General features: G+C 38.6%; 1 protein-coding gene across 1 annotated transcript; it reads left to right on the top strand.

The window, feature by feature from the left end:
* The first annotated feature begins 447 nt into the window (after window positions 1–447).
* Window positions 448–1,716, top strand: LOC122040367 (serine/threonine protein phosphatase 2A 57 kDa regulatory subunit B' beta isoform-like). Its single transcript, XM_042599684.1, has 2 exons — window positions 448–547; window positions 1,409–1,716. Exons 1-2 carry the CDS (start codon window positions 448–450, stop codon window positions 1,714–1,716), a joined length of 408 nt encoding a protein of 135 aa, XP_042455618.1.
* Window positions 1,717–13,198: the final 11,482 nt, after the last annotated feature.

Here is a 13,198-nt window from a genome sequence, read left to right as displayed (position 1 = left end):
TTGTTAGTTGCAATTTTTTTTATTATGTCAAAGGGGGAGAAATGGGAAGGTTTAAGTTAGAAACTTATATTTCTTCATATTTGTGTAAGTAACTTGAAAATTAAATTGATAGAGCATGTATTAAGGGGGAGCTTGGATTTATGCTTCATGTTTACACTTTGCTTGTAAATTTTCAAGTTGTTATTTATGTCTAACTTAAGCATATTGTCACACATCAAAAAGGGAGAGATTGTGGGTGCAATCGACCTAGGTTTGATTGGGTACGATCATGGTTTTGATGTATGTGTCAAAGAATTTAAGTTAGGTTTCATATTGGTTTGATATGTGTTTGAGTCATGTAGGACTTGGTGAAACACATGAGAAACTTGGTACAACCAAGTTTGAGAAAATCTCATCCTATGGTTTAGATGTGAAGGATGGTGTGGAAGACATCCGAAGGACCGCCGGATGAGAAGTAACGGAGTGAAGCCGAGGGAAGTGGACTTCAATGCAACGCAAAGGGTGCATGGAGAGGAGTCACAGGCTCGAGTGCATCTAAGGGATAAAGGTCGAGGAATAGAGCTTCAAGGGTGACTCTGGAGAGGATGAGTGTGAGTGTGTAACCGGGGTCAGTCGACTAATGGAAGTGTCAGTCGACTGGGCAGTTGACTGGGAGCGAACAGAGACTCTCTGTTCGCTCAGCCAGCAGTGACCAGTCGAATGGTACTTTTACCAATAGACTGGTACAAAGCCGTTGACGGCTGTTGGCAGAATCCCAGATTTTGCGAAGTGTCGTTAGCTATGTCCAACATCTACATCAGTCGACTGGTGCATGGACCAGTCGACTGGTGCGCAGTAAATGAGTTGATGTGTGATTAACTCTTTCCACTCTATTTAAAGAAAGCTTTGAGATATGAAGGAGGTTACTCATGCTTGTTGAATAACTCCTTAGTCTTTGTCAAAAAGCTTCCAAGCATTTCTCCTCCTCCTAAACCTAAGTTCAATCTTGTAAAGAGGAAGAGAGTTTTGTGAGAGGTTTACTCCACCAAGAAGGAGAAAGCTTTAGCTGGAGATTACCTGCACTACAACAAAAACCCTCATAGACATCGGTGGAACAACAACAGTTTTAAGCAAAAACCGATGTCTTTGAGTATTTTACACCGGTTTTTCCAAAAACTGATGTCTATGAGCGCAGATTTTCGCTCATAGATATCGGGTTTTTAGGCGATGTCTATGAACGCCTTTTTTCGTTAATAGACATCGATTTTAACAGCGGTTTTTAAAATCCGATGTCTATGAATCAAAATTTTGGCGGACTTTCTTAGCGCACTTTTTTTTGGGCTTTTCCTCGCCCACCATAAATCGAAACCCTAATCCTCAAGCGTCGATCCCGCTCCTCAGGCTCTTTCTTTTGCCTCCTGCTCCTCAGGCGCCGATCCCAGCTCCCCCTGCCAACTGCACTCCTCCCCAACCCCCGGTGCCGTCCCGCAAATCGAATCCCTCCCGCTCTTCCCCAATGTGCCTTTTCTTGAGCGCCAGGCGCTCTTTCTCGGCAAGCGGATCTGCTCTGTGCTCTTCGACTTCTCTGACACGCTCAAGTCGGCCCGCGAGAAGGAGGTGAAGCGGCAGACGCTGTCGGAGCTCGTCGACTTCGTGCAATCCGGCTCCGACCGGCTCAATGAGCAGGTACAGGAAGAGCTCGTCCGACTGTGTCTTCATAAGATCGACTCGGTGTGATGTGTATGGCCAGGTAATGTATCATCATAAGATCTACTACTTTTTCTTTTCTGTAGCCAAGGGATTTTATGTTTTCTCCCTTTCTTTGTGACTGGGAAACAAGAGAAGAACTACCGTGAAAGGGTGATGCTGATATACGACGGCCTACATTATGATGCATTAGCTGTATGTCAATTTTGTGGTCGTCTCAGAAAAAAACTGTCACTTTCCACATTTCAGCATAATAGCTAACCTAACTTGCTTTGTTGTAATTCAATATATGTTTCTTGCAGATGTCTCCATATGATGGGGCGCCTGAAGGGTTTGATCAAACTATTTTTTCTGTTAGAAGTGACCGTTCCATTGGACCTGTGGAGAACTTTGCACTTAATCTGGTTAAAGATGCCCAAAAGTAAGTGTTTTCTGTAAAGAGATCATCTTCTTCTCTTCAGCTGCAACAAAATTAGCCTTAGATGAGCATATCAAAATCACTGTGCTTCTGTTGTAATATTATAGCTACTTGAGGTTGATACTCAATTTGCATCATTTAGGCAAGCATAAATAAATTCATTTGAAGCTACAATAACCTAAACAATATGTACTGAAAGTCACACGATGCACAATTTTGTTAGCATTCTCAAAGCTTGCTATAGCGATCAAAATACTAATGTTTTATTTTAGTTTCTTTTGTTTAAGAGAGGAATAGATTTAAACTCAAGGCTTTGACGACTTCTATGGCTCAGATGGACTAGGCTAGTTGACACCTTTAAACTTTTCACTGTATATTTGATAGATTTTCTTATCTAGTTCAGAAGTTATCCATTATAATCTCTTTCCTTCTGATTTGGGTATCCGACTGTGTCTTCAATCTGTTGTATGTGCGAAGCTCGTGAGTAATGTAGCACATTAGGAATATTATATCACATCTGCTTGTTCTAGCCCATGCATAGCTTTGTCTTCTTTCTTCTTTCTCCTTGCGAGTTAGTATTTATTGACCCTCTTTCTTCCCTAGATCTCTTCAATAGACCTCTTTCTTCCCACAAGGTTCAGATTGCCGCAGGTCCTTGGGAGTGTTTGGCGAGCTAACTTACAGTCACTGCATGAAGGAGTGCTGTAACGATGAGAGATGATGATCCAAAGAAAAGCAAGGTTTTTTTTTTGCAAGATGAAAAAATAATATATTTCTCTTCTTTAGTTCTGTTTTCTTCATCTCTAAGATGGTTGATTTGGGCATGCTTTGTTCCCTCAGTTTCTTGGGAGCAGCTGTCTTGGTCCAAGTCCTTTGTTAAAAAATGGTTCAACATCAAGAGCAAAGGTCAGGATAACCATGTCGATGAGATTGCTAGCAAAGGTGTGCCTGATCTCTTCTTCTTATTCAATTCCAGTTTATTTTAATTTTAATACAGTTAGAATATTTTTTCTAGATTGATTTTTTTTGTTGGTCGTCGTATTTTATTATTGTTATGTGTTTGGTGCTTTATGATTTGTTTGTTTATGATTGTGAACTTGTTTTAATTGATTAAGGGTACAATTGTTATATATACGTATTGAGAAAATTAGATATTCATTAAACTATTCCATCCTATAAAAACTCCCTCGGAGCCTCGTCCTCTACCGCATCCGTGTCTGAAGATCGCGATGATCTCTCTCTTTCCGATCCCGATCACTACGCCCTCATCGCTTCCGATTCCTTCGTCAAGGTAAAAGCATCGCACTCTTGGTTCCGGTTCCTGCTTTAATCTCTTTTAGTCTTGATTTTGATCATTTACTTGCATTGAAATCATTAAACTATTCGTGAATTATCGATCTGCTGTAGTAATGCTGGTGAACTTGATGAAGGACTTGTTTTTATGAGGTCTTGTTAAGTGATGAAACCTTCTACATTGCTTTAAATGCAAGCAGTTGGTTGATTATCCAATTAGTGCCCTGTAATTTGTATACGGTTCATTAGTACCACAATGATTATGCAAGCATAAAAATGAAACAATAACATATTTTCCAACTTGTCCAATAATTTTTCATTCTTTAATTTGTTGGATACAAGTTCAATTGTTAATTAACTTCCATAATAGGGGAACAAATGGCCATCTTTTGGATTTGCAACTCTGTTTGACGTCAGTTATCATATTACTAAACCTTCATTCTGATAATGCCAAGGCACAAAACTTCCAGATTGCTAGTTTTTTGTTTTCTCTCTATATATTTTTTTCATGGATCATGAGTTACCTTGGACTTTTGTTATCAATAAACTGTTGGATCGAGACGTGCTAGAGGGGGTGAATAGCACTCGTGGCTAAATCGTTCGCTTAAATCGAAGAACTATCAGAGTTTAAAAAACACGCAGCGGAATAAAGAATAAATACACACAGAGAGACACGAGAGATTTTACTTCGTTCGGAGCCTAAGGCGACTCCTACTCGAAGGCCCGCGATCCTTGATCGCTTTCCGTGGGCAACAACTATAAGCTCGTTAAAAGATTACAATTATGAGTACAATTAAAAGCTATAAGTATTATACCGACAACAAGAAATGCTAAATCTGAAGCCTCGGGTCGTCGGGCACTTGTAGCAACACTTTGGAATGTTTTCTGGAGCAGCACGTTGACGAGAGATTACTTGGTATTTGTTATTCTGGTGCTGCTGCTCGAGACCCCTTATAAAGGGTGTTCAAGGCGCCTTGAAGCCCTTCAAGGCGCCTTAAACAGGCCGAGTCACCCGCGGAGATCATCACAGACTTGGTCGAACTTCATCCAGTTCAAGGCGCCTTCAGCCTACCCAAGGCGCCTTCAACCTTCGACCCAAGGCGCCTTGAACTTCATCTAAGGCGCCTCCAACCTTCTGCGCTAGCTTTTCCTGGTTCGCACCCGAGGCGCCTCGGACACTGTTCATCCGAGTTGTAACTTGCTCCTTTGTTCCTGCAAAATGTGTTAGTCCCAAACACATACCTTGCAAAACAAAGTTAGCACAGAAACATAATGAATGATAATTATGAAAGTTTTGACAGCATTCGAACTGTCCGGGTCTGACTTCAGGTTTCCCACCGAAAACCCTAGGTCGACCCGACGCCTACTGTTCCCTCTACGGGGAACACGTCCTCACCTACTCCACTCAGGAGATTTACCTGTTGCCAGTGCGATCCTCCAGATCGACTGGACTTTTGCTCAGCACTCGACGCTTCCGGACTTTCTGCTGGACATCCGCTTCCCAGCTAGTCCAGTCTTTCACCTGGTTCGCGACACCAGGACTTTCCACCTAGGGTTACCACCCCCTAGGACTTTTACCTGAAGCCATCGACCTGCCAAGACTTTCCGCATAGGGTTACCACCCCCTATGACCTAGGGTTACCACCCCCTAGGGTTTTTCCCTTTGCCTAACCGCAGCTAGGACTTTTCTCCACCTAGGGTTACCACCCCCTAGGACCTAGGGTTACCACCCCCTAGGGTTTTTCACCTGCCTAACCGCAGTTAGGACTTTTCCTGAGATACTCATTCAACATGTTAGATCACAACATACCTTAACTTTGAATCCTTTACCATTATCAAAACTCAGGTTCGATCGTTAGATGGTTCCCGCACCAACAATCTCCCCCTTTTTGATTATGGCAACCCAAATTCAAAGTTAAGTAAAAACAAATGCATAAAAAGGTTTTAAGTGAGCAAGCTTAAGTATATAAAATCAAATCAACGCCTAACTTAAGCTAACACTTAAACTTTTGTGAAGCTCCCCCTTAATACAGGGTTTCCTTTTTAAATTTTTACTTTTTACTTTTAAAAGTTTACTTTTGAATTTTCTTATTCTCCCCCTTTGCCTTTATCAAAAAATAAGTCAGTTTCAATTTTTCTTTTTGAAAAATAAATTAGACTAAAAAACAGGATAAGTGCTAAGTTGAAAAATAACTTTTCACCTAAAATTTTGAAAGCACTGAGTTAAAATTTTGCAAAACTATCTGAAAGGTAACCTAGAAAATATCTTAGCAATAATATATAACGTTAGGTTTCAAGGTTGGCTAAGTTTGAAAAAAATTTGAAAGTTGTTCTATGAACCACTTAGCTAAGCCTTTTGCAAACATTGAACTTTGAAAATTTAGCTTAAGTGAAAAGTGACTTAGCTTAATTAAAAAAACTTGTTAATTTTTAAGTTGAAGAGAGAGAGTAGTTAAAAATTTAATTTAGGTTATTTATTCAGTTGGTCCTTAAGTCCAAGCATGAGGTTAAATAGATTTTAAGTTATCCAGATTGTTTTGTTAAGGTATCAGAGCCCTAAAGTATGAGTATGCTCAAACTTCAAATCTCCATTTCCTTCAAGGCTAATTCCATGTTTTTGCAAGTCTAGTAAATTTAGGGGAGCAAAGGATTTTGAAATTAGTTTTCCAAATATTTTTCAAAGGATTTTGAAATAAGTTTTTCAAATATTTTTCAAAGGATTTTGAAATTAGTTTTTCAAATATTTTTTGAAATAAGTTTTTCAAAGATTTTTCAATAGTTTTTGAATAAGTTTTTCAAAGAATTTTCAAAGGTTTTTGAATAAGTTTTTCAAAGATTTTTCAAAGGTTTTTGAATAAGTTTTTCAAAGATTTTTCAAAATGATTTTGAATAAGTTTTTCAATGAATTTTCAAAGGTTTTTGAATAAGTTTTCCAAAGATTTTTCAAAATGATTTTGAATAAGTTTTCCAAAGATTTTTAAAATGATTTTGAAATTAAGTTTTGAAAAAGATTTTAAAATGATTTTGAAATTAAGTTTTGAAAAAGATTTTAAAATGATTTTGAAATTGAATTTTGAAAAGATTTTTTAAATAGTTTTGAAAAGATTTTTTTTTTAAATAGGTTTTAAATTAATTTTGATTTGAATTAATTATCAGTTTGATTTTAATTACTTAGTCATCTCACCCGATCTAAATTTTCAAATAGGGAACCCTATAATTGTTGTGAGATGATTTATTGTTGAATTTAAAGGTCTGGTTTTAACTTTGTGTTAGCTTCAGGTTTAGCTTTGGGTTCAACAAGTAAGCATTCTTTGGATAAACTTCTGGGCTGTGGTGAGTCACAAGGAACTCATTAAAGTAACCATGCCTTCGAAGTTTCCAAATAGTCCTACCCACTGAACTTAGTACAAAACCTTGGTCTAACTAGTTAGGATCCATTTAAGGGTAGCTTCGGTCAGTTTCACTTGGCCAAATCCATCAGGTCGAAGCCATATCTTCCTAGACATGCGATGCCCAAGCTTCCCTAACGTACTATCATCCAAAAATTTCACCAGTACTAAGTTTCAAGGTAAATCTAACCTTTTTTTTTTTAATCTATCCTTAATTACCCTACCGGGTAGTCTACTCTTGTTTTACCCATTTCGAGTAAAATTTAGGTTCAGTTACCCTGCCGGGTAGTTCTGTCGGAGGTGCCAGCTAGTTTGGATCCTCCATCTATTTTACAATTTAATTTTTAATTTAGCTTCGAATTTTGAATTTTGAATTTGATTTTTAATTTTGAATAATTTAATTTCGAATTTTAAATTTAGATTTTGTAATTTAATTTTGAATTTTTTAATTTCGAATTTTAAATTTAGATTTTGTAATTTAATTTTGAATTTTTTAATTTCGAATTTTAAATTTAGATTTTGTAATTTAATTTTGAATTTTTTAATTTTGAATTTTAAATTTAGATTTTGTAATTTAATTTTGAATTTTAAATTTAGATTTTGAATTTTAAATTTAGATTTTGAATTTTAAAATTTTAGTATCGTTTTTCTTTTTGCTCCCCCTGGATCACGGCCTCGATGTGGTCTATCGAGGTAGTATATTTGATCCTTCGGGACCCAGTATTGACCAGATCCAACTTGATTGATCAATTTGGACTTGGGGACTCATGCTTGGACTGATTTACTACTTTGTTTGTTTATTAAAGATAAATAGGATTTATATTTCTTTTTACTTTTGTATCCTAGCCCAGTTCTATTGTAGACAGCTCTTTGTGTCCCAAGAATTAGATCCAAATTCTTGGAACCCAGAGAGAACTTTTCTAGAGTAATTTTTAACTTGTTTAACTGATTTTTCAGATTTGAATTTTCTTTCTCAAGTCGTTGTACTTGAGTTGAATCTTCAGTTAAAGATTTTGAGTTAGTTACTCCTTTAAGAGTGGTAATTTCTCTTAAAAGTGACTTAATTTTCAAATTTGACTTAGCTAATTTGCGAAGTAAATAATTGACTAAATTATTGAGTCTAGGAATACTTACAGCGGAGTCTGGTCCTTCGGAAACGGATGCGGATCTGTGGCTTTGCTCAGAGTCGGCTTCTGACTCGCTCTCGGATTCGCTGATCTGGTCCCGGGCCATCAATGCGAGTAAACTTGTTTGGTTGAGTTCGTCGTCTTCATCCTCCGAAGAAGATTCGTCCCAGGTTGCCTTTAGAGTCTTCTTTCTTCTTTGCTTCTTGGCTTCCTTTTGATTGGGGCAGTTGGCCTTGATATGGCCCTTCTGGTTGCACCCGTAACATGTGACTTCAAATTTTGTCTTTGATTGGGCCTCCTTGGATTGAACTGCCTTCTTCAGATCTTTCTTGTTGAATCCCTTCTTCTTCTTGTAGAGTTTCTTTACAAGATTCACAAATTCGCCGGCCAGTTCATCTTCTGAATCTTCTGAATCGGATTCATCTTCTGATTCCGATTCAATCCTCTTGATTCCCGTGTTCGACTCGTTCCTGCAACCAAAGCAATCCCTTTCTCGGATGGTCATGCATTAGTCTGTTCATGGAGTTCGAATTCACTAAACAATTCATCTAATTTTAAGGAAGACAAATCCTTAGAGACTTTATAGGCATCTACCATTGATGCCCATAGTGTACTCCTAGGGAATGAGCTAAGGGCATACCTTATTATATCTCTGTTTTCTACCTTCTGCTCGATTCCATGTAGAGAATTCAGGATATCTTGAATTCGGGCGTGCAAAGAGCTTGCTGTCTCGCCTTCCTGCATTTTCAAATTGTATAGTTTATTTAATAACAAATCACGCTTACTTACCTTGGTTTCCGAGGTGCCCTCGTGTAGTTCGATCAGTTTCTCCCATAGTTCCTTTGCGGAGGAGAATGGACCGACTCTGTTGAGCTCTTCTTTGGTCAGACCGCATTGGATGGTGCAGGTGGCTTTGGCGTCGGCTTCCACCTTCTTGATAAATGCGGGCTCCCAGTTTTCACAGGATGTAGGCTTACCATCGGTACCAGTTGGTAGTTGTAGTCCTGTTCTGATGATCATCCAGGTGTCGAACTGGATCTTTAGATATATTTCCATTCGCCCCTTCCAATATCCGAAGTCTTCTCCGGAAAATAGTGGGGGGCGAACGATGCTATATCTTTCTTGTTGGGCCATTTAGATCTAAAAGAACAAAAAATAACAAGATCTATTCCAAGACTGAGTCTTGGATTAGTAGTGTGGGAAGAGAATAGTAATAATTACGAGCTCGAGTGGTGTTGCACCAACTTCGGGCAAAAAAAATCGATTCGTAAAAAGAAATTAGAATATAGCTATGAGGCTAAATTCTAATTGACTCCGAACAAAACCACGAAAAGAAAATTATCTTGAATAGTGGTTGCACTGATTCAAGACGACCCCACTCTGATACCAATTGTTGGATCGAGACGTGCTAGAGGGGGGGGTGAATAGCACTCGTGGCTAAATCGTTCGGTTAAATCGAAGAACTATCAGAGTTTAAAAAACACGCAGCGGAATAAAGAACAAATACACACAGAGAGACACGAGAGATTTTACTTCGTTCGGAGCCTAAGACGACTCCTACTCGAAGGCCCGCGATCCTTGATCGCTTTCCGTGGGCAACAACTATAAGCTCGTTAAAAGATTACAATTATGAGTACAATTAAAAGCTATAAGTATTATACCGACAACAAGAAATGCTAAATCTGAAGCTTCGGGTCGTCGGGCACTTGTAGCAACACTTCGGAATGTTTTCTGGAGCAGCACGTTGACGAGAGATTACTTGGTATTTGTTATTCTGGTGCTGCTGCTCGAGACCCCTTATAAAGGGTGTTCAAGGCGCCTTGAAGCCCTTCAAGGCGCCTTAAACAGGCCGAGTCACCCGCGGAGATCAGCACAGACTTGGTCGAACTTCATCCAGTTCAAGGCGCCTTCAGCCTACCCAAGGCGCCTTCAACCTTCGACCCAAGGCGCCTTGAACTTCATCTAAGGCGCCTCCAACCTTCTGCGCTGGCTTTTCCTGGTTCGCACCCGAGGCACCTCAGACACTGTTCATCCGAGTTGTAACTTGCTCCTTTGTTCCTGCAAAATGTGTTAGTCCCAAACACATACCCTGCAAAACAAAGTTAGCACAGAAACATAATGAATGATAATAATGAAAGTTTTGACAGCATTCGAACTGTCCGGGTCTGACTTCAGGTTTCCCCCCGGAAACCCTAGGTCGACCCGACGCCTACTGTTCCCTCTACGGGGAACACGTCCTCACCTACTCCACTCAGGAGATTTACCTGTTGCCAGTGCGATCCACTTTTGCTCAGCACTCGACGCTTCCGGACTTTCTGCTGGACATCCGCTTCCCGGCTAGTCCAGTCTTTCACCTGGTTCGCGACACCAGGACTTTCCACCTAGGGTTACCACCCCCTAGGACTTTTGCCTGAAGCCATCGACCTGCCAAGACTTTCTGCATAGGGTTACCACCCCCTATGACCTAGGGTTACCACCCCCTAGGGTTTTTCCCTTTGCCTAACCGCAGCTAGGACTTTTCTCCACCTAGGGTTACCACCCCCTAGGACCTAGGGTTACCACCCCCTAGGGTTTTTCACCTGCCTAACCGCAGTTAGGACTTTTCCTGAGATACTCATTCAACATGTTAGATCACAACACACCTTAACTTTGAATCCTTTGCCATTATCAAAACTCAGGTTCGATCGTTAGATGCTTCCCGCACCAACATAAACTCTTGCAATCTCCTCAAATACTCCTTATTATGTTGTTATGTATGTAGAAATATGAGCGAACAACAGGAGAACGTTGCAGCTCCAAAGTTGAATGAAAGGATATTGTCGTCATTGTCCAAGAGATCAGTGGCTGCCCATCCTTGGCATGATCTTGAAACAGGTAACCGAAAATGAAAGAAACAGTTCTACTAATATTTACACATCTATTAATTTGATTTGTCTCAGTATCTGTTTCTGAACATGAATTTGTCTCCAAGTAAAGAGGCCCCTGTTGTGTTCAATGTGGTAAGTGTACTTTTTTCCTTTTAACTGATAAAATGTACAAAATAAAGTATCAGAAGTGATATTATTTTTTACAAATGCAAACTAATTTTGAGTAAATCATCTTTTTGCTCGTTTATCAAATTATATTGCCTCCCAAAAGGATGCAAGGGTTAGATTTGAACCTGTTATTCATAGATCTATCACTATATGATGTAGTTGAGATAATTGATGAATGTTTATCTTTTTAAGCATTCCAATTAGTCATCTTGTTACCTGGTGCTCTTATTGCATTTTCAACTATGATCTTTGGTCTTGGTTTACTAATATATTATTTATGTGTTTTTACAGTTTACAAATCTCAAGTACTCCAGAGTTGAAATTGATGAAGTGCGGTTCGAGTGGGCTGAATGCATGCTAGATTACATTTGAAGTGTGGTTCTACCTTGATGTGTTAAAAGAATGTTATACCTTGATTTTGATATCTATTAGCTAGCTTTTGATGTAAAAAGAATGTTTGGGTATTTTATGGATACTGTTGTAAGAAGATTATTTATATAATTTGTGAATATTTGTGTATTTTATGGATATTGTTAAATGAAGAATATTTGTATAATTTGTGAATATTTATGTATTTTTTTTATTATTGTCGGTTTTTCATTGTTTCGGAAATCAAATTTGTGCTGTTAAAAAATATACATATTACATCGGTTTTCCACCGCTGCAAAACCTGTGTTATTAACTAATATTACATCGGTCATTTACCGCTGCCAAAATTGGTGTTATTAACATACAATATTACATCGGTTTTACACCGTTGATGAAACGGTGTCGTTAAGTGATACTACACCGGTTAATAACCGATTCGAAGACCGGTGTCGTTAAGTGATACTACACCGGTTTTAACCCAATGTCTAAAATGGCAGACTTTTAACATCGGCTTCATAGACATTGGTCGAAAATGAAATAGACATCGGTGGAAAATCGATGTCTATGAGGGTTTTTGTTGTAGTGCTGGGACTAATCCACCAAAGGATTAAGGGTTCTTCCACCTCATTGATAAGTCGTGGAGTAGGATCTGTTGGAGCAATCTCAATGGTCTGTGCTACCATGTGTTTTAGTGTTTAGGCAAAGGGTTTAAATTAAGTTCACCCTTATATTTGATATGTGTATTTGAGTTGTACAGGATTGCAGGATACACATATAACTCAGGTTAATGACTTCGGGTCCGGTGAAGGATGGATCATCCGAGGGGCAAGGATGGTGTTGGAGTGTATACTAAAAGCCTAGCTTTTGTATATACATTTATAAGAATCACATTGGTCAAGTGTCTACATTTGTATATACCAAATGTAGATGTTCAATTAATTTATATTGTAGATAACATGGTGTGTGGTGTCACACACAGAGGATCATGTTATCAGTACCTTATAAATTATAAACAGTAGCTCACGACCAAGATGGAAAGGAACAAACCATTGGAAGGTCGTAGTGTAATTAGGTATTAGTTTATCTTAACTATATAATTACACTAGTACACTTAGAGTGTATTGAGTAGAACCATTAGAGGTTGTTTCTTTTATACTGACTTTATAAAGGAACAAAGACCTCAGTTATTATGGAAGTGTGTGCTCTTAATCCTAATATAATAACAAGCACATATATTTAATATTTATTTCTTTAATTTATCAATGGGTGAGATTTAGTTCGATAAATCAATAAGTCCGATAAGTTAGGAAATGATATCACTTATAGTATGTGTTGTTAATTATAGAAGGAAATTGTGTCCTAGTGATCTAGGTTTATAATGTCCCCAAGAGGAGCTCATAAAGATTATCATGTTAAACCCTGCAGGTGGACTTAGTCCGACATGACGATAAGGTTGAGTGGTACTACTCTTGGACTAAGATATTAATTAAATGAGTTATCAGTAACTCACTTAATTAGTGGGCATTCGACATCTTAAACACAGGGAGACTAACACACTTATAATAAGAAGGAGCCCAAAAATGTAATTTGGGATTGGTGCGATAGTTCAATAATAGTTCTTTAGTGGAATGAATTATTATTGATGGAATTAAGTTGTGTGTTCGGGGCGAACACGGGAAGCTTAATTTCATCGGAAGACCAAAACCAATTCCTCCTCTCGGTCCCTATCGTAGCATCTTGTATATAGAGATTTATACCCACCACATACCCACCTTCTTACCCAACCAATAGGGGTCGGCCAAGCTAAGCTTGAAGCTCAAGCTTAGGGCCGGCCAAGACCCAAAGGTTGAGCCAAGTTAATTGGTCGGCCATAGCTTGGAG

The sequence above is a fragment of the Zingiber officinale genome, chromosome 2A (genome assembly GCF_018446385.1).
Source record: "Zingiber officinale cultivar Zhangliang chromosome 2A, Zo_v1.1, whole genome shotgun sequence".
Classification (NCBI taxonomy): Eukaryota; Viridiplantae; Streptophyta; class Magnoliopsida; order Zingiberales; family Zingiberaceae; genus Zingiber; species Zingiber officinale.
The sequence above is the reverse complement of the archived record's forward strand: the minus strand, read 5'-3'. Positions and strand labels throughout refer to the sequence as shown.

Excerpts from the sequence above, each read along its gene's own strand:
- LOC122040367 (XM_042599684.1), top strand. The coding sequence starts at position 448 with ATGAGAAGTAACGGAGTGAAGCCGAGGGAAGTGGACTTCAATGCAACG. Across the intron at positions 548-1,408 it reads AGTGCATCTAAGGGATAAAG|GCGCCGATCCCAGCTCCCCC; the intron begins GTCGAGGAATAG and ends CCTGCTCCTCAG.